Source organism: Monopterus albus, unplaced genomic scaffold, assembly GCF_001952655.1.
Source record: "Monopterus albus unplaced genomic scaffold, M_albus_1.0 scaffold402.1, whole genome shotgun sequence".
NCBI lineage: Eukaryota > Metazoa > Chordata > Actinopteri > Synbranchiformes > Synbranchidae > Monopterus > Monopterus albus.
The window spans coordinates 105,915-120,042 of NW_018128282.1; the positions used below are offsets into that span (position 1 = coordinate 105,915).

At 39.2% G+C, this 14,128-nt stretch overlaps 1 protein-coding gene across 1 annotated transcript in view; it reads right to left on the reverse strand.

The window, feature by feature from the left end:
- The window catches only part of fhod3a (formin homology 2 domain containing 3a), a 90,038-nt gene extending 80,329 nt beyond the window's left edge, over positions 1–9,709 (reverse strand). Inside the window, exons 1-2 of the mRNA XM_020586303.1 lie at positions 9,177–9,709; positions 4,968–5,066 (exon numbers count right to left, since the gene is read on the reverse strand). Coding sequence (XP_020441959.1) covers positions 4,968–5,066; positions 9,177–9,341 — 264 coding nt within the window. The 5' untranslated portion in view covers positions 9,342–9,709. The remainder of the gene's footprint in view (positions 1–4,967; positions 5,067–9,176) is intronic.
- Between the last annotated feature and the right edge of the window lie 4,419 nt (positions 9,710–14,128).

Consider the following 14,128-nt stretch of genomic DNA (forward strand, 5'->3'; position numbering starts at 1 on the left):
CCTCCTCTCTCTCCCTCTCTCTGTCTCTATCCCCCTCCCCTTCTTCCTCTCTCTGTCTCCCCCCTTCTCTCACACACATGTTCACACCTACTTGTTTTACCTACTTTGTGGGGTCCTATTGGACTATTTTCACATCTTAAGTTCAGCATACTTTCAGCTAGCAAAGCCATTCAGGTATCAAAATGTTCAGCTCTTCAAGGCCATTCCTAGTTTATTGTGTCTCATCCTTCAGATTATTCAACAAAGACCTTCAGCCATTTCTTCTCAACTATTTCAACAAAGAACTTCAGCCATTTCATCTCATGTTTCAGCTGTTTCAGCAATTGATTTCAGGCATTTTCAGGAAGATCTTTCAGCTTATCAGCATCCACACACATTTACGACAGGAAATGCATTTCTCTAGTTTCTCCTGCTCTTTATTATTTAACTGAAACTGAAGTAACACATGGATATTAATGTGTAAACTATAACACAAAGAATAGCTGGACATAATGACAAACCACAAATGTTTTGAAGCCATCACATTTAAAATTTTAGCCATTTGTACTTTTAAGTGATTATTTCCATTTCAGTCAGCTTTAAGCTATACATACTGCACATGGAATCCTGCCATCTTTTGCTGTGACCATAAAACGTACACACAGTCACATTGTAAAATGACATTTCACATAATTTGTATGCTAAGTGAAGTTAGATGCAATCGAATAATTCAGGATATTTTAGTGTATTCTATTTTTCATGGTCATTTGTTTTGGTTTTGCTCATAGTCAGGTCTATTTCTCAGAAACATTAATTTTATGGGCTGGAAAAAAGGAGACTGGGTTTGTGTTTCATATGAATGAAAACAATATGGGCTTGTAACATGGTTTAAATGTAATCATAAATTTTACATCCCATAGAAATCTGTTTCATTGAATTTACATTGCTATCCTGTCCATGCCACATTTTAAGGATTTATTCAGAGTTTAAAATAAATAGCCTACAACAGTGCACTGACACACACAAACTTTTTCTAGAGCATCATTATTAACAATCCACATGAAAATGGATCAGTCTGAATTGTAAATCTCTCTCTCTGGAGCTGCTGCAGACACGCAGAGTGCTTATCAAATTTCAGCTTCTGAGAAACTTAGTTAACCCACTAAGTAAAAGTATCACAGGGGCAAGCTGAACAAACAGTGGAAACCTAAGAAGTATTTGACAATAATTCCAACTGGAAAACAAAATGTGTACACATAAACATGAAGGTAAAGTATGATGGTATTTTGAGCACAACTCCAACTCCCTATCTTAACCTTACTGCTTATCTTCAGATCAGCAGGGGCAAATCACTGACTTCCATCACTAACATGCTGATAACATCCAACTCAGGCAGGGAAAGCACTGATCTGATAACAAACACTGCTGGAAAACACCAGCACCTGATCTGTTATCAGCTCTGCTCAGAAATAGAGCAAAATGTTAACATGATCTGTTGAGATGCTGATAGACAAAATTGATCTTTCTTACCTTTCTGATAATCTGTTATGGGAAAGTGACAGTCAAAGCAGAAACTCAGTAAGAGCGAGAGTTGGAGATCAGTAGGAGAAAAATTGACTTCAGGATCCCTTCTACAACACAAATATCAAATTTATTTTCAGTCTCCAGACAATCTAGTGAGACTCAAAATAATATGACATATTAAGTCACTGCTCACCACTCTCTGTCCCTTCCATCACGTCCTGTTTCCTTCTGTCGACGGATGCCTGGTTGTGACAAACTGTACTAAATGCAGCCTACAGTCCAAAACTAGCATTAGCTGGCTAATGAGTAAATTTGGCAAACCAAGGAAAATGCTCTGGCTACTGCTAATATCACACAAAGCACTATATTAATTCGGTAATTTGCTAACGTTACCAAAGCAAACACATTACTTAGTTTACGAACCCACACACACATTTTCAACAGGAAATGCAATTTTCTACGCACTATATTAATTCGGTAATTTGCTAACGTTACCAAAGCAAACACATTACTTAGTTTACGAACCATATTTTGACAACACAGAGGGACTGGATAGTGAAGTGATGCCACATCCTGTCTATTTTTCATTTGATTTATCAGACAATGTGTAAAGTCATAGTTAATGCACCTTTATACATATTTTAAATATTACAAAGACAGGTGAAACGGTCTGGAGGGACCATCATCATGTGATTCATTTTCTGCTCTAAGTACAGTTTAACTTGACAAAGGCCTCAGTTTGATGGGATAACAAACAGGCCCATCCAACCAGTTCCCCAAGATCCAACCACTTCAGTAATGCATGCCTTTAACCACATGTTCGTTATCTGTGTGGTGGTCTCAAAGCTGTCTCCATCTCATCTTCTCTAGTTAGTTATGGAAGCTGAGTCCTTAACAGAGATGCAGTACACCTGAGCAGGCTCGCTCAGGATACTATAAATTAGACCTTCAGGCTCTGTTCACTTTCTTCCCTGGTCTGCCAGTTAACATTGATGATTTATTTGTCAGGTTGTTCTACATCCATGCACTCATACACTTCACCCATCTAAATACTGCAGATGTAACCTATTTGTATTTTATATGTCTATACTGTAACTTCTTGCATTACTTTAGAACTACTATGTGTGGACTTCCTCACATGTCATACTGTTGAGCCAGGCTGTGACCTCTTTCACATGGCTCACTTGGAGCACAGCAAAGACACGCACACAGAGACAGACAAACTATTAAATGTACACATGGAAAGAAGCACACACAGAGAACAACCAAGCTCTGGGGGTCTGCCATCACTTATCGTGTTGCCAAGCCCGGCCTCCAAATGATCAGCATACCACGACTCTCCACAAATGCACAATGTCACACATTTATACTGTGTATGCAGCTAGTTAGCAGCTGCCTTCTTAGTTTATTTCTCAAAGCTCTGGGTGACAATGCTTTATGTGAATAAAATTATGACAACTATGGCAATGTTGGAGGCAACAGAACAAAGTGCACTTCTAAAGCTGAGAATGCCTTGCCAACAGCAGCACTGAACACTATCTAGCTACAGTACTCATACTGTGAAGTTTCTTAGTCACAGATAATGAAACATTAAAAAGTTGCTAAACTAATAAGTTATCTCAAGAAAGAAATTCTGCCTTCTGTCTTAGAGTGCAGAATTACCTGTTAGCTCCAGCAATCTGGTCAGAGTTCTGAATTTTTGAAGGCTGTGGATGGTTTAACACTGAAATTTTAGGAATAAATGCCAGCTGTAGGTTGAGAGAGCTCATAACGTAACAGTGTCATTAAGACTTTTCAATGAATATAAGTACATGAAGCTCTGCGGTTAACAAGCGTTTAGAGTTTTAGCTTGGGAACAGGTAACAGATGATAGAGGAGCAGAGTGATCACTGAAAATGTATTACATTCCTATGCTTATAATGATATTTTAAAAAGTACTACAATTTTAAGCAATGCTGTCCCTGGTAGGCTAGTGGCTAAGGTGCAGCGCTCTCACCGCGGCGCCCCGGGTTTGAATCCAGGTTGCGTCAGGAAGGGCATCTGGTGTAAAACAAATGTCAACATGCAAATCGTCAGTGTGACGATTCGCTGTGGCGACCCCTAAATGGGAAAAGCCGAAAGTGACTTTCTTACTACAATTTTAAGCAGTATAAAGAGAAAGTAAACTCTAGGGTAACTGAAGGTCTGGGTCGTGTTCAGACAGAAACTTAGAAATCATGCTCGGGTTCGGGCCATGTTTGGCCACATAGATCAAACTTTAGGCTAAACAAGTGCACTTGTAAATGAATCTGTATATTTTTTTTTAGTGTAGGCTAATTTAAAGTGTTAAGCCTGTTCAAAATTAAATGAAGAGCTGGTTAAGTGCATGACAACGCTATCCATGATTGTACACAAACTCATCTGCATCAGGCTTGTTCTGGTTCAGACATAAAAATACAATATACTCGACTGCTCATACTCTACTGCCAGGTGCCAAAAAAACAAATTGTATTGTGATTGGATCATTTCTGGCAAATCCAGGGTCAGTTTGCCATTACTGCTATAAATAACCAATCATTTACAGTAACAATCAATGGCTCAATCAATCAGTCAGTGACTATTATATTTTAGAGATCTGTAAAACTGTTGATTGCACAAGGGTTACATTAGCATACAAATGTAGTAACTAGGCTATCATCCACCTGCTAACACTAGTACTGTTTCACCCAGCAATACCAAATATGTATGTGTCTTGTCTATTGTTTATGCCACAGTCTACAAAACTGATCACAGTACAACACATGTCAGGGTATAGGTGGTTTTGAACTATAAAGTTTTCTGGGGAAAATCCTGAGCCACAGTAGCAGAGCTCCATTTTCTATTCCTCTTTTTTGTGAGACAGCTGGGAAAATGATTCACTACCGTTATAAAATTGTTATAATTTTTCCTGTAGCATTCTCAGTTGACAGGTTTGTAACAAAGACCAGAATATCAATTATTATGAAAATACAGTGAAAGAAGAGCTGCTGTTGTGAAAGCAAGGGTACATCTGTCCCGCTTTCCAGAGTGCTTCATACTTTCTGTAAAAGACAACTCTTTTGTTTTGTTTTGTTGACTGGAAGCTACACTTTCCATCAACTTGCACTTCCAAGAAATCCATAGCTTGTGATTCTTCCCATTTTATAAGAATAGAGAAACTCAAAAAATGTGTGTGCCTATGTGTGTGTGTGCTCTCATACATGTTTGTTTTCATTCTTTGTAGGGACTTATACTGACTTACATTAATTTCATCAAAATGAGACTTACTTAACCATATCCACTACATGCCTAACCCCAACTTGTCACCCTAAAATTCTATGATTTACATGGTGGAGACCAGCATCTGGTCCCCACAAAGACGGCTGAGGGCAAATTCCAAATGAATGGAGATCTTTTGACAGGGAAGGAAAAGTATATGTATTACAGAGTGTGATTGTTGTGTCAGCCTGCTGAAAGCCCTCCAGCTCATCCCTTTGCTCAGCTAGAGAGGACTCCAGGTCCAGATAGGTGCCATTGTGGGAGAGCTGAAGTGTACAGTCATCAAGCTGTGGAAAGGAAGAAAGGCAATGTTTTAATACAGGAGTATTAATGAAAAATTAACCTGACCTAAGATATTAGAATGGATTAAATGAACTGACCAAAGTGGTCCTTAAAACTGGCATTTATATCTACAGTACATGTATTAGGGGTGCAAAATAAGATTGAGCACTTGATTATTCAAGTTGGCAGGTGGAGTTTTCTTGGCAGTGATGTACATACTGAACATGAACCACAAACAGGAATGACACTGGTGTCTCTCCCCTCACTCCATGTCTTTCACACCCCCTTTTAAAAAAAAGCAAATTGAGCCTGTAAGATAAGGCCATTTTACAGGGCAGGGGTTTGAACAAGAGTGGCACAATGGTCCATAAAATAAGGAGAGGAAAGTGAGATTTTTGTGCATTTAAATAGCAGCTATGGAGGAAATGATACTTGTTGTTGAAAATATGAAGCTACAGCACATTTAAAACTGTGTAGGTTTGTGGAGGGTGGTCACTCCCACACACATCATTTACATTACACATTTATATACATGGCAGATTGTGCTATGTTCCTGTTTTTACTTCTAAAGAACAGATCAATCTGGAGCCCATGCCTTCTGTATGATCTAAGGCAACACCGCAGACCAGCCTGGGTCAGAACTGACCCACTGTGCTGTGAAATGAGACACCCTGCTGAGTGTGAGATCAGGTGCACAAAAATATATCTGCACACCACTGGCCCTGATGTTTATGATTACACAAGTTGATAGCAGGTGCAAGCAGCCATACCAGTGACAACTTCTTAAGAGTAACATTCATCATTATGTAGCAACAATTACTACAAGCTATGCAACTTATTATTAAAGCTGCTGCTGTTTGAATAGGTGAATGAGATCAGAGTCATGAGTTGAATTAACACTTAGTACCTTGGTTGTGTTTAACCTTGCCTGGCCTCTGGTGTTCTGCCAAAGAGCCGCTGGCTGTCAAGCCATGACAGCACCGCAGATCAGCCCTACTGCTGCTCTCTGTCTGTCCCTCTCTTTCACTCAGAGACAGAGATGGACTCAGAGCATAAATATAGCCCTGCTATATTTACTCTGGTCTGAGAAAGCATGCACAAAGGAGGCCAAGGGTGGGTGTGTCTGCAGGGGTGGGCATATAGGTGCACTGCCAGGGCTAAAATGTTACAGAGGAGAATCTAGGAAGCTGTATGCTGCAGATAATGCAGTACTACCTTTGCTTATCATTGCTGTGGGCACAGGAGGCAACTTTGGGTTCCTCTCAAGTTTTCCCCCACCCCTTCCCAACATTAATCCATGTGTGCCAACTTGATAGGCCACAAAACAAAGCATGCATTCCATCAACACATCCTTACTAAAATGCCAACTTTTCCCACATAGCCCACTAATAGGAACAACTGTGATTTAATGTGGCCAAGAAAAAATTTCAGAAGAGGAGGTGGAAGAGTCTTGGGGAATGAGATTGCCAGCTCAGGAAAAAAGACAGTAAGCGGACCTTGGGGGGGACTTTGACCTCTACTTTGCTGAATGCTACAATGAATAAAACAAAAACATTTCTTGTTTCCAATCTGTCAACATTAAGCATTTTGATCAACATTCCACCCACGTGTTCTGCAGCAACATGTCTGGTCCTTTTTAGCACTTCAGTACAGTGTTCCTTATTTCTCTGAAAAACCACCATTCTGTCTAACACAGGTCCCAAAACAGAGCAGTGCCTCCACCTCCAGCATTCTTTTGCTTATCTACACATATTACTCAGTCATATTAACTTGCTTTGACAATGACAAGTGACTTCACACTGCAACACAGTATTTTTAACAGTTCACCATCCAGAAGGCATCTGTCTTGGAAAACACTTGGTTTGGGTCAAAACAGGCAGAGTTGTCTCCAGGAGGAACTGCAAACCCTTCATGATCAGTGAAACACTTGGTGGCTAGTTTATATTCACTTACTCAGCTGGTCCCAACAGAGTGGGTAGGGGAGAAATTACTTCCGTGTTAAAACAACAGAGCCTGCTGAGTTAACGATGCCCCTACCTAACTTAGACAGTGAGATTTTAAGATGTCTTTGGGACAAAATCAGAGCTGCAGAGGGTTGGGCTCTTTGAAGAATGGGAGGTACACAGCTATTAAATCTCCCAGTGATGCTCTACTAAGAACCAAGTTGTCTGGGCTCTGTTGTTTTTTGAGGGGAGTTTTTCTTTGCAAAACTGTAGTTGTCTCACTTGTGGTGAAGCTTCTGCATTTAAGCTCATTTTATTTTCAGGGGCTAACTTATCTTAGTGCTTGATAAAACTCACTAATTTCTACATTTTAGGCCACTTTTGAAGAACAAAGTTTGTTGAGCCATTTTAATCACTTTAGGTTTATTTCTTTAAAGTTAGAAAAGGAAAATGAGCATCTCTTGTGTGAGAATCAAAAGGAAACTTCTTTGTTTAACAGTTTGGACAAAATGACACATCCTATGCACACTGATTTAGCCTTGGCGGCCTATTCTAACCTTCTATGTGTGTGTGTTTATGTGTGTACAAACTGGTGCATGGTCAGAGAGGTGGATGAGGAAGAGGAGGAAGAGGTCAGGAAAACCACAGCATCCAAAGTGAGGAGAACAAAGTGTCACAGTGATCCAGGCCCTGGCCACAGGAATTCTGGGACAAGTGACCTATACTTTACATGCAGCCCAGCCAACTATACACAGCACTCTACCATCACAACATAATGATACAGTAGGCTTTTCTGATAAAGGAGCAGAGAAGGTTAAGACAAAAAGAAAGAAAAGCAGTTTTAACAAAGGTATACTGTGAAACTCAGAAAGCTCAGAAAATAGTTGGAGCAGTACTGACATTTTCCAATAATATAAGATTTGAGCCTTTTAAGCACCAGATTTTAGTTCTGGGCAGTCTGCTGGGCAAATCTACAACAGTTCAGTTTCATCGCTATAATCTAAGTGTAATATCCAGTTGCCATTGCGTCTTCCTCCTAATGTGAACAAAACTGCAAATACCAATGCAGGCTGTGCCATCTGTCCCTGCATAGGTTGTAATCATAAGCTTTTCTGTGCTGTGGGCTTTTTTCATTTGTTTTGTGGCTTTTAAAGATGGGGCAGTAGAAGATCTGCTTGGTCTGGAAAACCACTCTGCTACTGAACACTGGTTTGTTATCCGGGTTGTGTGTCAGCAGTTAAACTCTCTCTCTTTCCATCTGCCTCACTTTTATTTTCAATTCACTTCAATCTGCATTTTCAGCATCTACTGTACTTCCAAATGAAGAATAAAAACAAGGTCACATCCAATATACAGTATGCTCCACTTGTATGGCCTCTGCAAATGTGTGTTGCTTTATTTTTCCCTGGGTTGCTGAAAATTACTGAAAATGTACTTTCTTCTTCTCTGTCACATAATTTCTTCCATTAATCTGACACTTTATTTTGATCATCTGTGGCTCCTAAACTTAACAACTGCCACTTCTGGATGAAAGGCAACCAAGGGTATATTTTAGTTGCACTAATGCCTTTGCAACCACCTGTCACTGTGACATGCAAGGCTGAGTGCAAAAAGGCAGCAAGGTTTGTTCATTTGAACTGCAAAAATATAGGTATATGGAACTTCAGAGGTTGCCACAAGGGACGACTTTTTATTTCTAGCAATCCTCCACAGAGAGGTCAAAGGTGGAGCTGGTAAAGATCCAGCATCTTCCTTAAAGGCACTAGAGTATAGCAGATAAAGTGCTAACATGGGATCAACAAATATTTTGCTTAAAACAAGTTAAGTCTATGTTTGTTACTGCTGGTTTCAGGCTGGAAGGCAGCAGAGCTAGTTCTCAAAATAGCCTGAGAGTGGCGGGTAGGGAAGTTTCTTCGAGGTAGGCTTAAAGTGGGAAACTGCAGTCTTAAATTGTATAAAGTCATAAATAATCAAATTATTAATAATGTCATAATATTTCTACTAAGGTTATGTGTTGTCCTTGGGTTTCTAGTGATCTTATATGACTGTATAATGGAATATATCACTATATTTCTAATCAGCAGCTATATCTGCTGAATAGAAACATAGACATTTCACTGGACTGCACAAGTTTCTTCTGGAATCAGCTTTTTACCACGCTGGTAATCCTACCTTGTGTGGAGCTTTGAGGAGCCGGTGGACTCCTGCAAGCTGGTTGATGAGGGGGATATCCTCCCTGAAGGTGTACAGCGGTGGTCTCGTCGGTTCTGGGAAATTTGTGCTGTTGAACGGATCGGTGTCATCTAAAAACTGAACCCTGCAGACAAACGTGGCCATGGTACATCCATGCAAGTGACTCCTCTGAGGGGGGCAGCCCGGTTTAAAGAGAGTTGTCCCGACTATGGCTCAGCTCGCTGAGCGCTCCTCTCCTGGTAACAACAACAACAAACCTGGTCGCCAAGTGCGCCCTGTTGCGGAGCCTGGCCTCCCTCGGGAAAGGGGTGGAGGGGATGGTTGTCGAAAAGGTGATACAAGAAACCGTCAGTGTCTTGTCTCGGCTCTTTGCTTTGGTCAGCTTGTCCTGAACTCTTTAATGCCGTTGTGTTATTCTGAGAGAAACAGGTGGCAGTGATAAAGTTGAGGCAGCAGGCGGACTCCTGGCTAGTGCCGGAAAGTGGAGGATCAGCGCAGCTTGAGTCCCAGTAAATCCACCACCCTCCCCCAATATCTATTTTCCTCTCTGCCTCATCTCTCTCTCCCCTCCCTTCAGATCACTGTCCCGGTTTAACAGTGGCTTCACGAACTACACTTATCCAAGGCCAAATTTATTTAGAAAATACATATAAACATAAATAAATGTAAATAATGAAGTAAGGCGCTTTTTGAATACTGAATGAAAGAATAAGCAAAACCATAAGATAAATACTATAATGCAGTGAGTATGGTGTATAAATTGTATTCATAAGGCAGCAACACTGTATTATTAGATTCAAATTGTATTCATAAGGCAGCAACACTGTGGTATTATTAGATTCCACTAAATGCTATGGTGTTATTAAATACATAAAAAATAGCGATGAGGTAGAACGTGCTAAAAAAGATTTATGCTTTAAGCGCACTATCTTATTTGATAAACACGCTATCAGACCAGATGAGGGTAATACAGGACAAATGTTTGTTGTTGCAGCAAGTGCAGTTTTAACGAATGGCAACCTCTTGTGGCCACAAAGTTTAAATGCAGGACGTTAGTTCCACCAAACCTGAACCAAAATGTGTAATCATGAGATAACTCTAAGTGATGACAAAAGAAAAACGGCTAAGGTCACAAAATAATGTAATCACAAAACTGCCAAAAACAAACAAACAAACAAAAAACAACAGCACCCCAGAATTCAACATCAACATCGTTTTCTAGCTGTAGACCATTTCTCCAAACTAAAACATTCTGGTATGTTTATTGTGGGGAACATGAGAAGAGTAAGAGCTCACTGCTTTTTCATTTACCTTGAGGTTTTATAATAGGCCTCAGCGTGGTAGAGCAAATTATCTAGGCAGTTCAATCCTTAATGCTGCTTGTGTCAAAGTTTCTTTGGGTAATGCTTTATTTTACAGGTCCACTATTTACTAATCATTTCTTGAAAGTTTCCTGGAAAGAGCCATGGAGTTTGATATTAATTACCAAAAGATAGAGACAAAGTTCTAAGACAGATTTTTTTCTTAGCTAGTCCACTGAGTTGTGTTGACTTTATTACTGGCTTTCGGATGAATTTCCATGAAAGAAACTGCTTAGTGTAAACCCCAGGTAATATTTACTGTTTATATATTAACTATTTGAAATTGTATTTTTCATTTATGCTGAATTGGATAGTTGTTTGTAGGCACATGTAACATTTTGCATGTGTAGTTCACCTTCTGTCCTCTGAATAAAAGCCTCAAGTTTGTGCCAGCTTAGCATTTAGAAATAACTGGAAGTGTACCAACTGATAACTCTCTAACTGTACCTGTAATTAGTATCAAATTATATGGCTCTTTCCAGGAAACGTCTTAGAAATTATTTAGAAATAAAGTGGAATTTACAGACCTGTAAAATAAAGTGTTACCTTTCTTTGAGCTAGACACTGTACCCAAGCTACCCCCAATGGTTAGCTCAGTGACTTCCATGTGAAGAAGCTTGCTGCCATTAGCTGCTGTGTGAGAGAGTTTGTGAATGGATAAATGAAAGGTAAGATGAGAAGTGCTTTTTAAAAAAGAAGTGCTCTATATGCATAAATGTTGTCTGTTTTCTATTTACCATGTTACTGTAGTAGGGTGCATTTATAAACCTTATCTCTGTGTATATGTGAGCAAAAGCTATAGGGAAAGGGGAAGTCAATAGCAAGCATCTCTTTGTTACCACTGGAGGGCAGAAAGCTACTATTGTGACCACTGATGAACTAAGAAACAAATACACACAGTAGATTTCCTCACACAACCTGACAACTTACCATAGGTTTTCTTATCTCTAGCTCTGTAGCATTCTCCAGTCAGATCCGTGTTGGTAATATTCCCCGGATTCACATTTGAAGACATCAGGTCAGGCTGTCAGTGTTGTGACAAATATAGCACATATAATATTAGGTGTCATCAGAAAACCATAACTATGGCTGAAACTTACTATATATCTGTACATGACTGATGACTGAAAATGTATTTAAATATGATCAGTTATTACCTAAACGTTAGAAAGAAACAGTTGATATTAGTTCCAGTGCCCGATGTGACTGCCTGAAGTGTAGAACAATATTTTATGCAATAATTTTTTTTATCAAACTGATCTTTAGTTTTGGCTCAGACAACCAGAGAAATTAAGACATGACAAGGTGCTTGTTTTCTGCTGTTATTTACTCAGCTCAAGTAGTTACACTGGCTTCAGTGCAGATGTGCCAGGTGCTGAGGATGTTGCAAGAATCATATAATTCAATGAAAAAAACTTAGAAAAAATCAACTGGACTAGATTTCTAGGTCGAAGATGTTTCACCTCTCATCCAAGAGGCTTCATCAGTTCTGACTGACTGGTGTTGAGCCGGAGATATTTATCCCCCTCTGTGGTGTTTCAGTCCTTTGAAGGCCAACAATGTTCTCTAGCGACATATGTTGTGGTCTTTTCGGGATGTTCCCAGCCATGTAGCCTCTTGGATGAGAGGTGAAACGTCTTCGACCTAGAAATCTAGTCCAGTTTTTTTCAGCTTACTATGACCTGGATGACTGAGAATCTGCACAGACATACAATTCAATGTAAAAGCAAATTATTCTGTTCTATGTTATTATCCTGTCTGTAGTCATACATTTATAATAGGTTCAAAACTTCTAAAGGTTGCTTATTAAGAGGTCTTAATACACATTCACTCTCATGCTGGCAAGTTTGATTGAAATCAGGTCACCATTAAAGGAATAAGTGGTTAAAACTGAACTGAAGAGAAATGTCTCAGAAATACTTCAACATATGAAAGTGGATTGATACATAGTTAATAAAGTTAATGAACACATTTACATTTTACGATTTATTGCAAATTACACCTATATGCTTGCATATGTCTAATTTTCCACCAAACACAAATCTACCATAGGTAAACTCCTTGCAAATAATTAATAGGATGCCATCCTGTTATTTATTTGTGAGGACTTTTATGATAGTGACACCCATGTTCACTCTGTACATCCAGGATTGTATTTGGGGTGTGAAGATCATCTCTGAGGTCCAGCCATCCATCCATTTTCCAAACCGCTTAGTCCCAAACGGGGTCACAGGGGACTGGAGCCAATCCCAGCCAGCTGCGGGCGAGAGGCAGGGTACACCCTGGACAGGTCGCCAGTCCATTGCAGGGCTCATCTCTGAGGTGAAATGTGCAAAGTCACCCACACCATATGTGCTCGAACCTCCACTGTGGAAGCCTCCCTGATAGTTTGAATCTATAGACTGGATTAATGCCATGAAAATAGTTCTTCCCAACCCTGGGCTTGAGGAGTGGATCCCCTCTCACATAGACCTGGAGAGGATGGATAAGGAAGAGGCTGGGGACAGGTCCTAATGGGACAACAAAGCCCAGTCCCTGTGGGCCTCTGTGTGGGGCTTGGTAATGTCTGGAGGTTTGCTTACCTGTGTAAAAGCCATGGAGGAGGTAAGTTCCTCTTATTTGTAACTGAAATGTGAAATCAGCAAGATTTTAGTGGAAAGTGAAAATGATTAATTTCTTAGAAATAATAAAAACTAAACATTGAACAAAGTCATGTATTGTGTTTGAAAGTAAAGCACTGATATCACTATCTTTAAAAAATAAAATATGACCTCATATAATGACCTCATATAATGCAAGTGGCTATTATAAATTAAAATTATTTTAAAATTAAAACTCATAAAAATACAATCACTAAGCATTATTCTTGATGAATGAAGCTATGACTTGTCATGTAGTGACACACAGATGATAATGGATTCTCAGTACTGCAGTGTTAAACTGGCTTTAAAATGTAAACATAATGCAATAACATTTTATTAGCATCACTTTTATTAATCATTTATTATAATTTTTGGTAGGTATACATGAAGAAACTGGACTCTGTCTGTGTCAGTTCAAAATCTAAAACCAAAGGATATATTAAGTAATATGCAAACATAGTGCAAATATGACACTGTAAAACAAGTATACATCATTTGAGCATAATACCTGCAATTTAAGTGATTTTGTTTAAACTTTAACTCTTACATGTGAATTTCTGTTTGAAGAAAAACTGTCTATTTGACAGCAAAAAACTACAGATGTGTTAAACCACTATACTTACAATTTTTGAGTTGGCAGGATGACTTGAGGCAGCAAGAGTGAAGAAACAATAACTGCTGGGTTCATGAACTGTATAGGAAGTCTTTCCTCTGATTCTCTGAACTTTACCTCTTGACTGTGATGGATTTCATCACATATAAATGTAGACATGGCCTTTTACTGAGGTGATCCGATTCTCACCTTCGCTTATCAGGCAATCCACCATAGCACTTATCAGATGCCAGTACATAAAAATGTTATAGTTTTGAATTTTATTACTGTTAGTACATAAAATATATGAAATCCAACACTTTAATGAGGCTAAAT